This window comes from Rhagoletis pomonella, unplaced genomic scaffold (assembly GCF_013731165.1).
Source record: "Rhagoletis pomonella isolate Grant_MI unplaced genomic scaffold, Rhpom_1.0 Rhpom_scaffold_00006, whole genome shotgun sequence".
Taxonomy (NCBI): domain Eukaryota; kingdom Metazoa; phylum Arthropoda; class Insecta; order Diptera; family Tephritidae; genus Rhagoletis; species Rhagoletis pomonella.
In genome coordinates, this window is record NW_023458560.1 from 78,609,141 (window position 1) to 78,630,516 (window position 21,376).

The 21,376-nt window shown below is 36.7% G+C and overlaps 1 protein-coding gene across 1 annotated transcript in view; it reads right to left on the reverse strand.

The window, feature by feature from the left end:
- The window catches only part of LOC118742146 (E3 ubiquitin-protein ligase TRIM9-like), a 69,890-nt gene extending 56,016 nt beyond the window's left edge, over nucleotides 1-13,874 (reverse strand). The window contains exon 1 of the mRNA XM_036474107.1: nucleotides 13,746-13,874. Within this exon, the coding sequence (XP_036330000.1) occupies nucleotides 13,746-13,874 (129 nt within the window). The remainder of the gene's footprint in view (nucleotides 1-13,745) is intronic.
- Nucleotides 13,875-21,376: the final 7,502 nt, after the last annotated feature.

Consider the following 21,376-nt stretch of genomic DNA (forward strand, 5'->3'; position numbering starts at 1 on the left):
TATCTACACATGTATCTTATTAAGGCATGCATGAATTCTTCAAGAAACTTGCATTTGCTCACACGCCCAACACATGCGTGCACATGCCTGCCCTGCTATCGTTGGTGCCAATGTGTCTGCGATTATTATCTCACCACTTGAATGGCAGTGGCAGCGCCAATGCCACTCACACACCGCCTATGCACTGGTTGTGGCATGAACTCCTCCAAAGACCGCCAGCAAGCAAAATAGTAGACAATGAAAATAGCAGCAGCAGCGCTGAAATGACGACAAAGACGACTGACTACCCACTATTATAGTTCATTGTCTACGCTGATCACATGTTGTTGCTGCCACTGTCACTGCCACAGCCGAAGAAGACCTTGCAATGCAACCTTGTACAACATCTAGGCGTTGCCGGTAATTTAAATGTTGCAAATGTGGCATCGAAGGCGTTCAGTTTCTTGTCTTTGTCTGCTTTGTCATTGCAGCTACTACACATTTTAAGTAGCATTTTTTCGTAGCAAGCAAATTGCTTCGCGCAATTACAAAAGCAGCAATATTATAACATGCGTTTGTTGCAACAATCTACAGACCTTTTTTGCCAATTGTTTCGTCATCCACACGTTACGCCATGCGCCCGTCTGCCAGCGACTGCTTTCTTCGCCAGCTGGCGGCTGCCAGTAGTTGTTTGGCATGCACGATGTCAACCCTGTTGTTGTTGTTACTATGCTAGCTCATATTGTTGTAGCCGTCAGTGGGGCATGTCCTGCTAGTTTAGTGCCGTTGCTAGTGACAGTGGTGACAGTGGTGACAGTGGCGACAGTTTTGACAGACTCCCTGAGTGACAAACTGTTTTGCGACGTTGCGGCAGCGCTCTTACTCATTTGTTCGGAGATCTTAGTTATTCTGTGCTTGAGCAGAACAAATTTTTATAGCTCTCAACGCATTTTAATATGCGCTCGTAAATAGTTTCCGCTCGCACTCCTACCCAACGCTGGTTTTTGTTCTTGGTATCCTTCTCTAAAGCTCTTAGTTTTTTTTCTGTTTTTTTTTTTTCTGAAATTTTTGTGCTTTCTGTAATACGAGTGAGTGTGTATGTTTGCAACTGCTATTTTCCCCGTTGTTGTTGCTGTTGCAAACAAATTATTCGCTATGCGTACCCGTACAACTTTATTAGTTTGGCTGCGTTCCCTGTGCCTATGCTCGCTCCAACGCTGCGTCTTTCAAGTAGTTTATACATACATTATTCGTGTCTGCCACTTTCGCTTTGGCTGTCTGTCTTACCGCCTAGAACTACTCGCATGCCACTCCAGGCTAGGCTTGCACTTCTACTTGCTTCATATATATATACATATGTATGTATTGTCGCAGCTGATGTTGTTGATATGTTCACAACTTTTTTAATTTATTGCTCTGTTGTTGTCTTGCTGATATTGTTGCAGACAGCAACCGCAGACGAATGCAATAAAAATCTAGGATTCAAGGCTTGTGAAGCTTCATGAGAAGCACGCTTCTGTCTGGAGGACTAAGCATATTTTATTAACTCACTACATAAATGTCTTTTATTCACATACATACATATGTATGTGCAAATGTATCTACAAGGAAGTATGTATTGCATTTTACTTTCAAAGTATGATATAAGAAAAGAAGGTAGTTCCATTGTCACTTTTTCGTCGCCTTGGAGAGGTTTTCTAACTTAGCACGTCATTTAACTTATAAGATACAAAATTACCCTGACGGTAACAAGTGATTTTTTTTTTTTTAATCAATTGAAAGACTACTTTAAAACAAATGCAATGAGTAAATGTTTTGAATTTGTGTACTCTTTTTGCTCAAAAAAACAAATTGTGTCTTGGAAGTATGAAAAAAAAGTATCTGTGAAGTGCAGAACGAAAACGTGTTCAAACGAAACATATCTACTGACTTTAAAGTTACTTAAGCCAAATTCACTTTAAAGTAGTTGAAAATACATGCAGGAGAAGGCAATTGACTACTTCCTAGGACATCGCCATGATAAATAAATGAGTTCGTTGCAGGTAAAATAGTGAGAATTTCAAATAGTTATCATTGAAAATAAAGTAGTTTATAGTATACTTTCAAACTAATTAAATTTCCTGCAGGGTACTTACCGGAAAATCTCCTGCTTTTGGGCTAAAACGTAACTAAAAATTTGTATACCTTCGTAAATTTTGTAGGGCTTTGGCAGGATTTGTAATTGACCCGATGTTTGTGGATAAATTTCGATAATTTGATACATGTCGATAATGCGATGAATTTCAAAGAACTAAAATCCGAAAACTCAATAAAATTCGATAACGCGACTAATTTGGATAACCGTGTGTTTCGAGGGCTCGATAAATTTCGATAACTTAAAAATTTATATAACTCGATGTAAAACGATAACACGATAAAATTTTGAAATTTATATAAATTTGTATAACTCGATTAATTTTGATAGCTCCATATTTTTAGAAAGCTATCGCCGAATTTCGCTAACTCGCTACGCTCTGATAACACGATAAGCAATGATAACTCGATAAACTTATATATCCTTGAAATTTCGATAGCTCGATATATTTTGAAAACTCCAAGAACTTCGATTCGCTAAATCAACGAATATCAGTAAATCAATAAATATCAATAACTTGATAAATTCAAAGAACTCTATGCATTACGATATCTCGGTATATTTCGTTAACCCTATAAATACTGATAATTCAATAGATATCGATAAATTGATAAATTTCTCTACCTTGATAAATTTCAATAATTTCATGATTTTTCGACAACTAAGTTTCTGTGTCCATAAATTTCGACAACTCAATAAACAATAAACAATTTCAATAATTCGATACGTTGGGAAAACTCAATAAACATGGATAACTCGATAAAATTCAATACCTTTGAACTTTGATGATTCGATAAAAATTGCGGTAACTTGATAACTTTTAATGAAAAAAATGTTGATGACTCAATTAGTCTAAGATCCGACAAAGGCACGACCTGACCTTCACCCGTCTGTTTAATGGATGAAATCTTTTCTCTATGCAATTAAAAGTGTTAATAAATATTTTGCTGGTGGGTTGGCTGAAAAAGTCCTGGCCAGGATATTTTTAATTAAATATTCAAAAATTATTAGTATTTTTTAACTTGTGTACTAATTTGTTTAATGAACAAACTATATACTAAACTAAAGTATTACGCCTATAGAATGTGAAAATGTTGGGTTGTCTATTTTTTCCTGACCTACCTATCGTCATCTATTTAACACATTTCATAGGCTTTATGCTTTCGATTGGTATATATGTAATTTGTTCATTAAACAAATGAGTGCAAAATAAAATAAAAAAATAATAACTTTTGAATATTTAATTAAAAATATCCTGGCTAGGATTTTTTCAGCCAACTCACTCACGAAATATTTCTTAACACTTTAAATTTCAGATAAAGTAGATTTCATCCACTAAGCAGATGGGTGAAGATCGTGCCTTTGTTCGGATCTCCTACTAAATTTATTTCGATTCCTATCGAAAATTTCAATAAATCTTCTTACCCTTTCAGTTACCTGATTCTTATGTATTTTTCATTGTTTTCATTTTCATCTTCAACTTTGTCTTCCCTTTTTTGTCTTAATCGTTTTTATCATTTATTTCTGCATCATCTCTATAAAAAAGATTAATTTTAAATATGAAGTAAAACAAAATGCGAACAGGTAGCAACAACAACTATACATAATTACGTTCATTTTTAAAAAACGATTTTGGCCGTAATTTCCAATCAATTTTGAAACCATAAAAACTCTTATCATCTATGGTACAATATCTTTCCAATGGTGTTCTTGGTTCACCACCAAAATATTAGTAACCAACCAGTTAATTTAGGCAAAACATATTTTACAATTTCCCATTTTATTTTATCTAATTGTTTCCACTTGACTCATTCTCATTCGTGCTCTTTCCATTTAATTCGTTTTTATGCCCGCCCATATATTTTTTGTGGCAGCTAGTTCAAAGTTCAAGAAGCTCTGTTTTCTGTTTAAATTAACAAACATTGCTAAACACATTTTATAATAAACATCAAAAGCCATAAGTTGTTAGTTTTTAATCAATTTTTATGTTCGACCATATATGGAAACTATTAGATAGCCATATGCACCATGCACATTCACATCTTTTTTTTTTTTTTAATGTGATTGGCTGATTTCGAATTTTTCACTTGACCAACTTCACAAATATATGTAATAATCGAGTTCAGCATATTGAACTTTTTTTTTTTTTTGTATAAAATATTGCCTCAGCGTATGGGAACGTGACCACGTACATACATACATACATACATACATACACATAGATGTCCATATGCAAGTATGAATGCTTGTGCAAGTGCAAGATATTCACTTACGAATATTGTCAAACAACCTGTTGACCATTGTTGTTGGCAGAGGAGGTCATGCGGCGCACAAGGAAACCACGTTAATCACAGGCCACAAACACAAGTGCCTTCATATGTACATATATATGCATACAATATAGTATTTTAACATGTGCTCTTTGACTGTGCTTTATTCTACAAGCCATAAATTGCCAAAAAATATGTGACCTGTGCTAGCTTCACACTAACTTCACACAGGTACCTCACCATACCTAAAAGCACGTGCATGTGTATGTGTAATGGATGCTCTCGTAAAACTGCAAATACCAGCCAACATACATCTGCATACGAGTATGTATATACCAAAAAACATATTTCCATCTCAATTGCCTTGTTTGTTATTGCACTTGTGGGAAAAATGAGAAAATGACCTCCTTTCCTTTGCCTGACAACCAACTATGCCGGTATTTTATACAATTTCCAATTTCCAATCAGACGATTATTTCATTTTTAGTTTAAATATTAAACTAACATACTATAAAAAAAAATATGTACATAATTTAATTTTATGGGTTATATAAGAAACTATTGGCAAGTACAAACATGCTTACGTAGATATGTATCGAAGTTACATGCAATCCGGAATGCGGTCATAAATTTAGGTGATTATTCAAAAGTGCTTGTGGTTTTCTGGTTTCTGGTTTCTGTCTCAAAAATATGTTCACTTTTGAATGGTTGGAAGTGGCTTGTTACGTCATTGATTTCCCATATTCTCCTCTTGGAGAGTGTTTATCAATACGAATTCTTGATTTCTTAAGTTTCCTCATTCATTCGTTTAGAGTAAGATGATAGATGAAAAGTAAGTATAGAAGTGGCATATATCTTTATTTCGATGCTGATTAAACCTACAACTAGAACCTTGTGCACTTAAAGCTAAATATGATTTGGGATTGGGATGTTATGGTTAGGAGGTCGATGGTGTTTAAAAAAATTTCGACGTTATATCCAAAAGCTTAAATCTCTGTGAATGTACGCCGAAATTAATTCAATTCAATTTTGTTAGTGCTTTCATATTTTTAAGGCTATTCAACAGTCTGTCTGTTTGCTGCAAGGTACCAATGTCATTGCAGTATTCTTTGTATCAAGTCGTTCTCAACATTAGTTCTGGGGCCCCGATTGAAAGTTTCCTCGAGTCATCTCCCAACTTCCGAAGCTTCTTATTCCGCAGTCGCTATCCAGTGAATCGCAGCACCTTTACCAAGTTGAAACTCAAAATAGCTGTTCTACTAGGGCAATTCCTTATTCAGGACTTTCGAGTTTAAAATTAAATCAATAACTTTTTGCCTCACATTTGCTCACAGCACAAAATCGAATCATCATTTCAGTTGTCGCAGTACTCTACTAAACACCGACCAACATAAAGGTAGAATCATCTGGGAAATATACAGAGGCAGCAAAAAAGTATTTCTACCGATTATTGCCCCTGACTACACGTAAAGCATCCAGCTCACATACACACTGCTTAAACACCCAGGACAAACAGGAGCCCTGTTGGGCTATCATGTTCGGTTTAGAAAATAGTTAGGAGTTAAGTTTTTCTTTCTGAAAAAAAATTTGCAATTATTTTGCGGACTAACTACTCCCTCAATGTTGCGCTTCAGACAACTTCACCTTCATTAAATTTACGATTCCTGTCAGTTAAGTACATTACTCATTTCCAGACTTTAAGGCGCGTATAAAAATTAAAATAAATCACCGACAAAATCAGTGGTACCTTAAGGCGGGGGAGAAAAAATAAAATTGAAGTGTATGTATGTATAACGACAGCTTCACACAATAATTACAGTGGTGGAAAAATAAATAGCGACAAGACATTTTAACCAATTTTGACAATTTTTATTTTGTTTATTTAATATTTATTATTTTTTAACAAAAACCATTTTAATAAAAATATTTAAAAAGTTCAGCAAAATTGCGTGTAATCAGATTTTTTTTGAGTAATTTTTATAACCCACTAAATTTTAGTAGAACAGAGTGTAAGTTTTAAGTTGCTAAAAATCGCGTTGATTTTCGGCAACTTTTTTCACGCATTTTCTTCCATAGAAAGTATGTATATAGGTTTGAATTTTTTTTTGTATGGAAAAAGAGCCTAATGTATTAAAAAATATAAAAAATATTATCAAAAATCAGCGCGATTTTTTAGAAACATCAAACTTGCTTAAACTTAAAATAGCATAATTGAAAAAATTCTAAAAAATCTGAAAATTTAGATGCGATTTTGTAGAATATTTGCACAAAGTTTTAAATAGAAATGTACATGTTTTTTTTAGATAAAGAGAACAAAAGAAAAGTAGGAAAAATTTCATAAAATGTCCAGTCCCAATTTACTTTTCCACCCCTGTAAATACGTATTTCACAAGTACATATATACATATGTACATAAGTTTGTAGGCATGTATAGCAATGCCAGAGGGTATGACATATGACTGAGTAGATCTGGCAATGCGATGTATTTTGAATTTAAATGAACTATCACTGATTTATGGCGGTGCGTATTGGTGTCGGAAGTAGAGAGAAAAAGTGTAAGGGAGAGAGAAAAATTTTAATGTGAAACCCCTCATCCGATTTGCTTCTTAAAATCATTATTACAACAGATAAGCAGATGCTCAATATGATTAAAATAAATTGGATTATTTACTTAAGACTCCAAAGGACAAAATCACTTACAACGACGAACTAAAAAAAGAAGCCTTAGAATGCCAAGAAGCCTTAACAAGCGTACACACTTGCATGCTTTCATGTTAAAAGAACATAGAAAACTTCTATTTCTCCTCGTAGTATTGCCACAATTAAAAAAAAAAGTCGCTGATTACCCGGCAATCAAAACCAATATCAAACGGAGGGGAAAGCGAGCGAAAGAAAATTCGTAAATTTAGAAGTCTATAGGAAGCAGTTGCCCGCATATTGCCCCTTCTCGTCACTGAGTGGGTCTCCACTGTCGAAGACCAATTGGTAATGATGATACAACAGACGAAAATAAACACTGAGACTTAAACAAATACAGGAAAGAATAATAACAAATATGTAGAGGAATGGCAAACAAGGAAATGAAAAATGAATATTTGAGCAAAAATGAAAAAAAAACAAATTTGTACAAATAAGGCCCAAAAAACCGCAGACAAATAAATACATTTGTGCCTCCCAGCTGGCAGCAGACGACCACAAAATGTTGCAGCAAGTGGCTGGCAAGCTTAGGCGGAAGCTAAAGGGCAACAAGCAAAACAGCAGCTGTGAAGAGGATATGGATTTAAGAGACTACGAAAACACTAAAAAATACAATATGGCAAATTTCACACTTGCAGCACTCACTTAGAAGCAGGTTAAGTTCAGGCTGCATTTGGAGCAAAACGGCCAGCCAGGAGGCCAATGCGTCACAGTCGCGCGCCAAGAAAAATAAATTCAACCCAATTTTAATGAAAACAGTCAACCAGCCGCTGGCAGGCAAATGGAATATTGCAAAAGTATAAATAAATAAAGCAGCGAAGGCGGGTGTGAATGTAAGAAAAATAATAATAATAATAAATCATGCAATATCAGCACGAAAGCAAGTGAGGAACAAATGTGCAGCCAGAACGGAGGTTAACAAAAAAAAACAAAAAGAGAACAACTCGAGAAGAGGCAGAAAAAGATCTTGAAGCGATTAACGCAGCGGCAGTCAGATGTTCGGACAAATTACATATATTGTGGGGTTTGTAGTTGTTGTTGTTGTTGGAGATGGGCTCCTCATATGCAAAGTAAATATTTTTGCATGACAAATTGAAATTATGTTGCAATAATGCAATGCGTCATGACCTGGGTTAAAAAATGAGTTTCGATTTGGGTTAAATAAATAGTTGTTATTTATTGTTGGCGGCTGAAGCTAAATGCGATGATGCGGGAAATAGCGTTTTTTTCTGAGAATTCTCGGCACGTGGAACTTTACACAACTGAGTTTGATGGTTTCAAAATGTGACTGATTATTGCAGAGACGAATGTGGAAATCGAGTTACAGAAGTTTTGAGTTCTGGAAGTAACATTTTGAAATGCTTTTTAATGGCGACTCGGGTCACAGATTTGATGAAGAAGCGCCCAGACTAGAACAGAAGATATTCACAAGACCAAGAGGCCCTTGAAGGCGATGGAATATCAGGAGAGCATTTGAAAGTCAGTGAGGCGAAGGACGGGTGGCGCATCTACCAGATATTGAGCACAACTCGGCCTGATGAATACATTATGCAAGAAGGTAAGAATTTCAGTTTACTTTGCCCAACCCCCAAAAAAGATCTTGCCGTTTGTGTCAATTAACCACGGAATAAGCCATCTCAATATGACAGACGATTTTGTGCGAAAGACTGAATGTCTTCATGAATCAACGGATTGAAATTTACTAGTGGGCCTTTCTATATACAAATATGTGGCAAATGCAGCAACGACAAATTTTCGGAGTCCCATCAAATGTTGGAAAATAACTCAGATCTAAACCAAACGAGGTGAGGGAATGGCTTTCGAGCTACTTCTTGAGTATTATTTAATTTTCCTAAGTATTAATATCTTTTAACTAAATACTATTTGCCTAAAAAAATTATGTAATTATCAGTTCATGGATGTGTTTATCCGAGTCAATAAATATTTCTTAGAACTAATAATATTTTTAATCTAGAAGATCATTTTGTTCTTTCAGGCAAGTTATTTGGTTATTATAAGTGTTTTATGGTTGTAGGGTTCTTTGTATTATTATGGGACATACACGTATGTACATACATACATACGAACGAGTTTTACTTAATTATTAGTTTGATATTAGTGAAAACAATAACGCAGCATATCAAATATTTATCTGATAGTGATTTACATTTCTTTATGATCCCGAATGTCGGCTCGAAACTTTATCAACAGCAATTCGGTTTCAGAAATTTCATCAAAATTTTTAATTATACTTTTCATTACTTTACAAATACGCACCCTGAAGAAGCGCCACTTCGCTCTCCCCCAAGTGTGCACGTGTTCGCTAACAGATAAACTGCGCTTAAGCGACTTTTCAACATTTAATTCAATTAAACGCGCCGCCCACTTGTATTGCGGCCATGCGTGTTGCGGCAGACAGAAGTGGTCAAAAAGCGGCGACACGTGCCAATTCTCAGATAAATGCTTGAAGGCATATGCACATGAGCAGAAATAAACGCAAGCATATCGATAAAATGCAAAGAAGGCGCCCTTAGGTAAACTGTCCAAACGATTTCAACCAATTTGAGTCCCATTCAATCGGTAATTCCTTTGTCATCGATCACGTCAGCCCATTATAAGTTTCACTTTAGAGCACAGAACAGAGACAGTCCAAAACTTTCCTCAATTATCTACCGTTATACACAAATACTCGAAAGTATGCTGCATCATGAGTAGGCAAACAATGGGCCTTTCATTGAATGTGGCATATTTACTTGCAGTTGAGTTGGCCGATTGTCCGTCCGAATCACATTTGGCGGCTGCTGAGCGTCATGTGGTTTTTCCTTCACGCATAATCCCAATTAAAGCCTGATATATTACCACCGTCGTCAACGCCGTGAGTGCAGTGAGTTTTATTCGCATCTTCATGACTACGATTTCCATGTGTGAACCCTTCGAGTCACCACTCGACCGGTGAAACAAACCGCTCGCCATGGCGCTTACTGCACAAAATTTGGTTTCATCAACACTTTAATTTTTTCTTTACATCTTTTAATAAAGAAGCCATAAATGCATTTTGCGTTAAATCCTCATCATAATCCATATAATCCTTCACATTCGCAAGCCAATTCAACAAAAAAGGTGCGAGTCGGACACCAAGCCCGCAACCGTTGACCACTCCTGCTCTTTACTCCTCAGTCACTTCTAACACACAAATCTCAAGGCTTTCCTCTTTCCCTCGCGGCTGTGAAAACCCAAATCGGCAGACTCATCTCCATATGTGCGCTCAAAACTGCCCACTGTATGCAATGTTCGTATTTCTTTATCATTTCATTTTTTCGTTTGCAGTCCCTCCCCTCTGCCTGCCTGCTTAACCAAAGAGTTGGTGACTTGCCTCATGGTACCACGTCTGCTTGCGGTTGCAACAAGTCATATTGTCGTGCTCATCATTATTTGCGCATAAATTAGGATTACGTCTTCTCCTTTTCCTTTTTTCCGTTTGCTTGCATTTCGTCTTTAAAACTAACCACATTTTTAGTCTCTGTCTCACAGTGTTGAGGATGATTGAGGGGGGGGGGGGGGGGGGAAGGAAAACCTGAGGACGGATTGTGGTTGTAGTTTCGGTCGCAAATATAAATTCTTTTCTCAAATTGCTTTTTACGTAAACACACTGAGAACAATTTCCAATAGTTGTAAACGTTAGACGGAGTAAAATACTAACAGTTAAAATGGTCCGCTGAGTGCACTTCCTTAAGACATTGCTCAGATTGCTAGGGCAGTCAATGCAAAGAAGGTCTAAGCCCATCATCTCATTTTAGACCTGGAAGACCCTTGAAACGATCCCTCAATGTAAAAGTGTGTTTATGATTATTCGTTGAAGGTAGAAAATGCATTTTTTCGAAATTCCAAATCGATCAAAATCGCGTCTGCTAGTCGATTTTGAAATCCCAATAAAAATGTTTAAATAGACAGACCGAAGCACCTCTGAAAAACAGCAGAGAAGTCTGATTTCAGGCCGTGAAATATACGACTTTTTAAAAGGGTCTACAGGACTAAGTTATCTTGATTGAGAATTAAAATAAAAAGGAATCTTTCAGCGAAAGCGTAGAGGAGTGCTATGAATTCAGATTTAGACGCGCGATTGCGAGGTACCATACTCCCTTGGAGTAAATGCGGGACGAAGCGGGAAATTGGACTGTTGGATAAACGATGTTTTTCTTCTGCGATAAACCCTCTAAAGCCCTTCAAGTCCGGGGACCAGACGACATTATTCCCGCGCAGTTCCTAAAGACTTTAATGTCGCATCGTTGGATGGCTCCAGTATGTGCTTGTTGCTTGCTATAGTATACCCGGGGCTTGGAGGGTGGTCAGGTTGGCGTTCATACCAACATCGCTCCCAAGGGTTTCAGGCCATTCATTCTCTATTCGCTTTTGCTAAAAAGGTACTGGAGATGCTGATTTATCGGCATACATATTAAAAACAGTAATTTATCAAGATCATCTAGCGGGAGCTCAAATTGCATGCATTCTTAATTGGTCAGTCGAAATAGTTTGCCACACGGCCATAAAGGCTCCACAGTGGGTATCTTTTTCGACACTGACGGGGCTTTAAGCGATGTCCTTTTGGAGGCACCGAGTTTATATTCCGCATGCTCTGCGACTAGGTAAACAGAGCCTTAACAAAGGGTGGTGTATATCCTGAAACGACAAGATCCATGTTTGCTATGAAATATATAATACTCCCCGCGACTGTTCTACCAATTAGGTACTTGATTGGACTCAATTCAAGTGGAGAAGCTGTCGAAAAAGCTCACTTCTGCAGGAGGGAAATTGGAAGGAGTTGAGACCTCTTCCCTACGACTAGTTGAAGACTCTAGGAAGCCATAGCTAACCCTATAACGTTTTACGGAGTCCTCTTCTGGCGGAATGTGCATAGACTACGCTAGTCAAAAGGATGAAATGGGGTGCTTTTGCTGTGGTAAAATCAGAGTTGCGCAGCCTCATCTAATGTCGATCTATTCAATTTCCAAAATCCCGCTTATTTGGAGATCTTTACCCAAAGGACACACTTCTGTACCATATTTACATTCATTTTCTTCCAGTGCGCAATGCAAACAACACACATTCCGGTAATGGTCCTGAGAACATTTTAGCCCAGTAATTTTTTGTTAGCTTTATGCGCTGTTTAGCTGGATAATTTTAGCCATATTTGAAGTCAACAGCTTTGGATCTTCTTCATTTTTTCTTTGCAGCAACTGAATGCTCGGTGGCCAACGGTTGGGCATCGCGCATTTGATGGCTCATTGGTCAACTGATGCAAGTCTGCAAACAAGCAGTCAATTTGGCTAAGAAGATGAAGCGGGCGACGACACAGAGTCAAGAGAGATGACCACAATTACGTTGTCTTTCGTTTACGTTAGTGCGCTTGCGATGCGATTCGGACTTTGCCTTTTGTTGAGCGACGATATGCGAGCAGTACACTGCGACGATGAAAGGACTGGAGCAACAGTTTGTGGCGCACAGGTCTTGAGTCCGATTTATGAATGCCAGATGGAAGATTGTGAAAAATGTGGTGGAGTGGAAATGCGCATGGTGTCGAGGGAGAAAACTAAGCCCTGGACTTTTGCACTCAATACTTCGTAATGAAGCAAAGAGTGTCCCATATGCATTGACAGTAGCAGCTGGCTGGATGGCTGCATGGCTGGATGGCAGGCCGCGTGCAATGTGGTTAAGTAGAATTTATTGTTTTTTGCCACCGTTTGAAACAACACACTCGCACGCTCATACACACACTTCGAGCACGTCGCCTTGGCTACTGTTATGGTTTCTGTCCAGCTGCTTCCCAAGAAAATTCGATCAGCGCCGCTGGAAATAATTTGGTGCCATTGCAGCCACGCTCATCAGCTCACCGCGACTGCTGCACATTCAGCTCGAATTTCATGGGAATCTATTGAGGTGTTGCAACCTAGCGCCGTTTACCAGGCAAGTATTTGTTTTTGTGTTTGAGCAAATTTCACGCCAATTTGCAAATGTAATAGCGTAAAATGTTAAGTGCAATTTCGAGGAAAAACAAACACACACAAATAAACTTGATAAGGCATAATATTCAGCAAAGTCGTTCTTTTTTTTAGCTACAGAGAAATCTACAACTATTAAGGTGGCTCGAGTCAAGAATTTATTAACTCACTTAAGTGTTTACTACTCATCGCCACAGCAAAGTAACAACAAAAACAGCTGCCCGTAAATTATGTAAATATTAGCGCAGCTCAATAAAGTCATTGGTGGCAAATTGCTAGCAGCTTTCTTGCAGGCCTTTTGCTATTTCGTTTTTTATTTTTAATATGACCGCTGTTGTTTTTGCTTGTCCACTAAAGCGCAATAAACAACAACGTTAACGGCTAAAATGTCATATAAGATAAGGTGAGGCAACGAACGTGAGGAGAGTGTTTGGGTCAGCTAAATGCAAATATTTAAGCGATCAGTCAGCCAAGCAAAAGCATTTGGCGCCAGCTGGAGGCTGAGTTGGAGAAGGGGGTGAAAGTGGAGTTGTTACAGCAACAGCAGTTGGCAGTCGCTGGTGTATAGCTGCGTAAATAAGAGGAGTTTGCGCTTCTGACAACTCAACTAGGTAGGTGGCAGCAAATAAGACTACTTAATGAAGTACATATGTTTGTATGTATATTTACAGTTAGTTCGGGATATTCGCAAGTATCTAATTGGTGTGGTAGATATCGGCAACGTATGCTACACTGGTCCAAGTATTTCGAAATCAAGGTGTCCAACACTGGTACATCCAATGCAGACGGGGAAAACATTTTGGGAAATCTGATGATGTCATCCGAATTGGAATGGGCATTGAACTCTTTATCTCAGTATAACTCATCAGGTCTAAATGACGCCTTTTCTGTGACGCAGCAAAAATCTGCTGCGCTGGCTGAGTTACATATTTGAGGACTCCATCTGTCTGAATTGTATTGCAATGCCGTGAAGGACGGCCCAGGTTGTTTGTGCTTTGTAATGCATAACATACGTGAATAATGGGAAGATATCGATGGCTGAGTGGAAGATCGTCCTAACCCGGCAGCCAGTTCGAAAACGCCCTATCTCAGAAAACTCTATCGGCTATCTTGTCGGCCGCTTTCACTCATCAGCACCTGGGTTCAAGCCCTGGTCAAAGCAACATCGCAAAAAATATAGAAAAAGGTTTTTTCTTAACAGCGGTCGTCCCTCGGCAGGCAATGGCAAACCTCCGAGTGTATTTCTGACGTGAAAAACAGCTTCTCATAAAAATACAATCGTCGTTCGGAGTCGGCGTAAAACTGTAGTTTAAGCCAGGTTTAAGGAAGTGGAATGATGAGCATCAACCGAAAAACGGGCGAGTCTAATCACTATATTTACAGTCAGGCTATGATATATGTACATACATATGCATATTATCAAGGAATCTGGTAGTTAGTTAGGGCACCCGTGATTGAATTAAACGCCTGTACCTAATTTTAAAAAAATTTTATGCTGACCTTTTAAGTTAAACTCTTCTATCGTCCGAGGTGAATAAAAAAAATTTAATCCAATTTTATAAAAAAAATAGATTTTTGGAGGTACTTCGAAATCGGTCCAGCTCACGTAAGTCTTATTATTTTTCCGAAATATTTTAACGAGGGTCTTAAATATAATACGTTTTATAATTCGAAAAACCAGCATCTTTCATTGGTGGGGCACTCGGTTTCCATCGCCACTGTATATGTCTTGCCTAAGTAGATTTTTCTTTGCAAGAGCTTTATTTAACAGACTTCAAAAAAAGGAGGAGGTTATCAGTTCGTTGGAATATTTTTTTTATTTTTATTTAATTATTTTTTATGTATGTTACCGCATAACTTTGGACCACATTAACCGATTTCGATAATTCTTCACCTTCACCTTCACCTTCACCTTTCCCTTCATTATCATCTTCACTATCATCTTCGATTGAAGAAATCGATTACTTTACTATTTCCTAAATTATTTTTTGATATTCACGGTACCAGGAAGATACATTTACATTTGAAGGATGTTTCGGGCAAACAATTTCCTAGCAAGAGGATGGAATATGTGACTCTGATTCGATACGATTCAGATTACTTTAATGTTTTAGGCTTAAGTGAACTTTTGAGTCCCGAAAACTTTAAATTTAAAGTATGGGCTATTCATATGAAAATATTTAGTACACAAACCAATAATTCACCGGGAGCAGCACTAAAGTTCGCTGCATCACAAAGCTGCTGTTATTAAACTTCAAGCAGAGTGGATTTTCTTGCGATTATTCATTTGCTATGTACAACAAAAAAATGGTGGAATGTGAATGGCTCAAATGTGTATAAAATGTTAACAGTAGAAGAACGCCATAAACAACAGAAGACACCCCGCAGTAGATCGCAGCAGTGGCAGACGAGTGGCATATGTTGCAAGTTGCAAGTTACATACAGCCAGTGAGTCAACTACATACATAACTGATGGCCCATTAGTGAAAGAAGCTTGAACACAGGGAATGCCAGCCAGCAAATTCAACATTGTAGCCACGGAAACAGTAACAGCAGTAAAACATGGCAACGGAGACAGCAGACAGCAGACAGCAGCAGCAGCAGCAACGCGGAATTGAAATTGATGAGCAACAGAAGTGTAGAAGAAGAAATTGGATATCAAATGCACGCATTGAGAAATTGGCGTCGACGACAAATATATGTACACTAACAACAACAACAACAACAACAACAGGAAATATATGCAAGCCATGGCGCTATTGGTGGCACTGGTGGCCGTAAATTTAGTTTGCAACATCGGTTAAAGCTAAAGCTGACGCTGACGCTAAAGTCAAGCTAAAGCTGGCATGTACAAGCTTGCACACATTCACACACACACACATCCATATAAAGGAGCATATCAACTGCCAGGCCACACTGCGCGCGAGCAAGTACTAGCTAGGTACATTGCGAATTGTCGGGAATGAGCGAATGCTGGTTAATTAGAATTGAATGATTTGCAACGTGCCGCCAAGCGATGAGAGAATTGCAAGCTGATGCCCCGCCGCATGATGCTGCAGCTTAAGAAAATATGCGAGCAAAAAAAAAAAAATGAAAAACCAACACAAATAAAATAAGCAAAAAAAAAATTGTTCGAACAATATTGGTGCAGAGCGGGAAGGAAGTGAGGGAGAGCGAAGAATAATTGCAGTCATGTTGCATTAAATTTAATTTAATGGAATATTTTAACGAGCGCAGCTGGAGCAACTAACCAGCCAAGTAAAATAAAAACAAAACAAAGCTAACTGAAAGCTAAATAAAGGTAAGTTAAAAAAAAAAATAATTCAGCGCATATTCAGCCAGCTAATTAAATTATTATTGCCATTTCAGGTAAAATGCGGCAATAATATTCAAAAAGCAGGAATAAAGATTAAAAGAAAACAGCGAATTTTGCTGAGGGAACGCCTTAAATGTTCAAGGAATTTCAAAATAATTTAAAAGCTGCATAGACCCCTTTTTTGGCGACAGAGGTATAACGAAATGCTAAGTTGTTAAATATTTGGACGCAGTGACTCAATATTGGTTTGAAAAAAGAAACAAATCACAAATACATATGAATTAAAAAAATTTCGAATATACATACTTCATTGCTAAGGAAAAGAAGGATCACTTCTCATAAGTTTCTTGAAATGAAGAAAAGTATAACCGTTACAAAGCATGCAGAAGAAAGATAATTTTAATCAAAAAAATAAATGCGTGTCGCATCTGTCCGCTCAGTGTCCAAATATGACAACCACAGCTGATGCGACAGTCAACCGTCGGCAAGTCGGCTAAAAGCTGTGCAGCCTTTGGTTCAATTTCAAAGAAATGTCCGTGTAAATAAGCGAGTTTATGGCTTAAAATTTGGAAACAAAAGATTAAAAACCTGGCGGTATTCTAAAAGGCAACACTGAGTTACAAAAGTTAAGAAATACGATTACATGACTTTTTTGAAGTAATCTTAATAACTTTTGAGGTTAGGCGCTCGAAGTCGGTCTCATTAACCCTTAATGAATTTTTAGAAATTTACATCAGAGTCTCTATCAGCCCAACCTTACCATCTAAAGTCTAGCTCGCCTAATATAAAGGTAGATTCGTAGAAATTGCTCATCATTGTTATATTTGAATAATTGAGAGACTACTTGATATAAAGAGGTGGTGGTCACCGGTCCTTAAAAGAGCTTTGCCCGCGGGCAGGCCGGCGCACAATGTGCTCCCTGGGAATTAATCGTAGCGCTTTCGACAGAAGCAATATTTTGATACCAACAAAATGGTTTTGAAAGCTAAGTAATGTTCACTGCTTAAAAATATACAAAAAAATTTAACATCTCAATTTAAGAAATGCATTTTTTATTGTATTTTTTTTTTATTTGCATGCAGCTGTGCGTCCTTCTCATAATTTTACTATATCACTCGAATAAAAAGTACGCTATAATGCTATACAAGATCTTTAATTTCAGCCAAGACTAGAGCATAACTTCTTCTATAGGACTCGAAAAACTGGAAATCACGAGCCATTTTCCTAAAAAATTTAATGTTTCATTCGGCTTAAGCGAATGATGTTAAGCGATAGTTTTTAAAATAAGTAATAGCTCTTTATCGGTATAATCGAATATAATTGAAATGCGGACTTAAATACATATATAGACAAAGAGATCAATAGACTCTGAACAATTTCAGTCTTCATTAAAAAGTCCTTCGTACGCAAACTATGCACACACACTGTACCCCATAATTCTTGCCAGTTTCACGCATGACTTTTCAACAATGTTCAAAGTTATTGTTTCGCTCAAAAGGTAGCTGTGCGTGGCTGCCACCCGATGTGTCATGTCAAAAATTTGTAACATTTTGCTCATTTCACAGCGATAAACTTAATTTTTTCGCCACTTCCTTATGATTTTCGAACAAACACTATAATAAACAATCGCATAAGGAGCAAGACGCAAGCAGAACTCAACTCGTTGACAGTCACACAACAAAAAAAAGTCGTCCATATCTTACACAGAAGAAGTGATGTAGCAACACTGAAACTAAAAAAAAAAAAAAGAAACGAAAACTTTTGACATTCATACATAACTATTCGTTGCAGCTCTGCTGACAATAACCGTTTTTGTTGTTAAAATTTTTTTCTGCACCTCAGACAAACATCAAAGCCAAATCTGGTGGATTGCGAAGCTGGTATCTCTGAAGCGTAAGATGCGAAAATCAGATGAGTAAGATGCGCTGGGGGAGTGTCACTACAGTGCTTGCTGAAAGCGATCTTTTGTTCTGCGATTTTATTTCGCATTTTTAAGGAGATAAGCTGCTGATTATGACTGAGTAGTTGTACTTTTCACATTTTTGTGTTTTTTTTATTTGAGTAGTGAAGAAATGTTTCGCTTTAATTGGCAGTGAGGATTGTACTGTTTTAAAATGCTGCGTTTGCTTTTGTTCGAGGCGCCAATAATCGTTTGGTTTTAAATTATCAGCGATTGTTCACAAAGAGGTTGAAAAAAGTGGAATAATTTTAACGATAAAAAATTCATATTACCGCAGTGGACTTAGTGTGGGGCCATGTGGAGAGATTTAATTCTAAAACCGAAGACATCTTCAGATTTTTTGGCTACAGTATACTAAATAGACAGCATGTTGCTAAAGGTAAATAATCGTCTACTTTTCTTTCTGCACTTATGATGAAAATGAAAAATATTAATTTAGTAGATGCCCCCAACGGCTCGCACGATCACTTTAAGGTTAAGCCTCATACTTTTGAGTCACGCCAACATCACTCTTTGCGGGTTTTCAGACATACCATTATTGTGATTTAAGAGACAATACTTGGAGACTCTGGAAAAGTCCAGGTTAGTGGAATGCGCTTCCTCCCGGCACTCAGAGTAGAAAAATATGTCTCTGAGTGTATTTATGCTGGTAATTCTTTCAGCAGCCTTGTTGGAACTCTTTTACGAATTATAAATGGGCGCATTGCATCTGTATTTTGTCCGACAGTCAGGTGGCCATACTAGCACTGAAGTTCTATATAATAATATCAAGCTCATTTCATTACCCTCAAGGATCGTAGAGCCTAAATACAGTAGCGGGGTATGAAGGATATGATGACAATAAACAGTATAGAAAAACACGAATCAACCACAGAACTCCAAGTCCTGGATCATTTTCGAAAAAGGGCATGACTAACTGCGTAAAGAGTTCAATGGGCTCTGGATAAATTGTTTTGCGTAAGGACAAACTAGGCGATTTATCGGTCCATCAAAAGAGGCTTCAAATGAATTACTTAATTTTAGCAGAGGGGAGCTTCGAACACTCTACTTGTTATTTAACGGGACACTCAGCCCTGCGCTATAAAATCAGTAAAATAGCTTTTACAGATAAGAATGTTTGCCACTTCTGGCCTGTATGTATATAGACGAGGTAACGTTTTCCCTGTGTATGTATTGCTCGCAGTGATTTTTGAAAACACGAGTGCTAAACTTTTTTTAAACGCCTTTTTTCGCCGTCAAAACACTAGCGCGCCTTCATTCGTGTGTAGTGGCGATATGTAGTTGTTACAGTGGGTTAAACAGGTTAATTCAGATCTAATCTTTTTTATTTTTGAAGCAAAATGTCAAAATTGTGGAAAAAATAGAAAAAAATGAATTAAAAAAATAAAATAAATCCTAGAATTTATATGAAATAAAACAAATTCATACATATATTTTTCTTTTTAAATCAGTAAAATATAAAAATTAAGCGAATTAATTAAAAACAAAATAAATTACAATTGAAAAATATGTAAATGGAATTAAAAAAGTTCTTCTTTTTTAGAAACAAAATCTAATAATTAAAAGAAAATTATACTGAAAAATAAATTACAATTAGAAAAAGATTAAATTAAATAAATCGCTAACAATTAAATGAAATAATATAACATAATATTTTTGCTTTTAAAGCAATACAATACAAAAAGTTTAAAGGTAATTGAAGGTAACAAAAGAAAAATAAATTAAATTAAAAAACGAAATAAATATAATAAAAAATGTTTTTCTTTTTACAAAATAAAACCTAAAAATAAAAATTATTAGTATACATAATAAAAAGCAAAAAAAAAATTAGAAAAGGAAAAAAATTAGTAAGTCCCTGGAAGAAAACAAATATATTTTTCCTTTTAGCAGAATTAAATACAAAAGTTATAGGAAAATTAAATTAACAAGAGGAAAGCAAATTAAACTAAAAACGAAACAAAATTTTAAATTACATGTATAAAAATAAAAAATAAATATTTTTTTCTTTTGAATAATAATAGCCCTTAATTTTTTTAATTTTCCGTCAAAAGTCCAATATCAATGCATGTCATTTTATATTTGTATAAGACGACAAGGAGTATGTATAATTTTTTGTCAATGTAAAATCTTGCAACCATTTTTTTCCTAGAATTTTAACCTTTCAACTCCTACAAGAACGGGTCTTTTTGACCAAGTTTTGCAAAAATGGCAAAAATTAAAATTTTCTGCGGATAAATGGTGCAGTGTCTTGAAAAATAATTGCATTTTTCCTCAAACAGAGGAAAATTTTTTTGTAAAAATTATTAAATTTGATTTGATTATTAAGCTTATCTACATTTGACGCACTAGGCCTATCATTTAGTAGAGCATTCACAGTCAAGGCTAACATAAATACATACATATGTACGTACATAACCACTTACATACATATCTATGTACACAAGTAGCTCAATTGCAGAAATTAAATATTTGCATTAGAGTGAAAATTAGATCAATGCGCCTGCGCACTATTATCATAAATGTAAACACACACACACACACACACACACACTCGAACACCGATATGAAATGGAGCATTTGTATGCTTTGTGTGTCTTTATGTTTATTTATGTAGCAAACGATGCAAAAAATATCAAATTTCAGTAGTCAACAGAGCAGACAAGACAGCAGCTACAAGCCGCCAGCTACCAGCTACCAGCTACCAGCTACCAGCTGCACAATATGTGCGCATGTGTGTTTACATAGCAATTGTGTACAAAATAGTTAGCATTAGTGACAATGGCTCTGTTTTCGCTTCGATGTTTGTTATTGTTGCTATACATCACTGCCTCCAGCTTAAACGGCGATAAACGTCAGCGTTTACGTTAATTTGTTGCAACGTGATGCAAATAAAATACGCACACGCAATGCAACGCAGCGCACTGAGGGCAGCAACGAGCGCACAAAGTGTGGAGGGGGGGGAGGGGCAATATACATACAAAGGTATTTTCATGTGTGTGCGCGTGTGCACGCCAATGTGTGTTT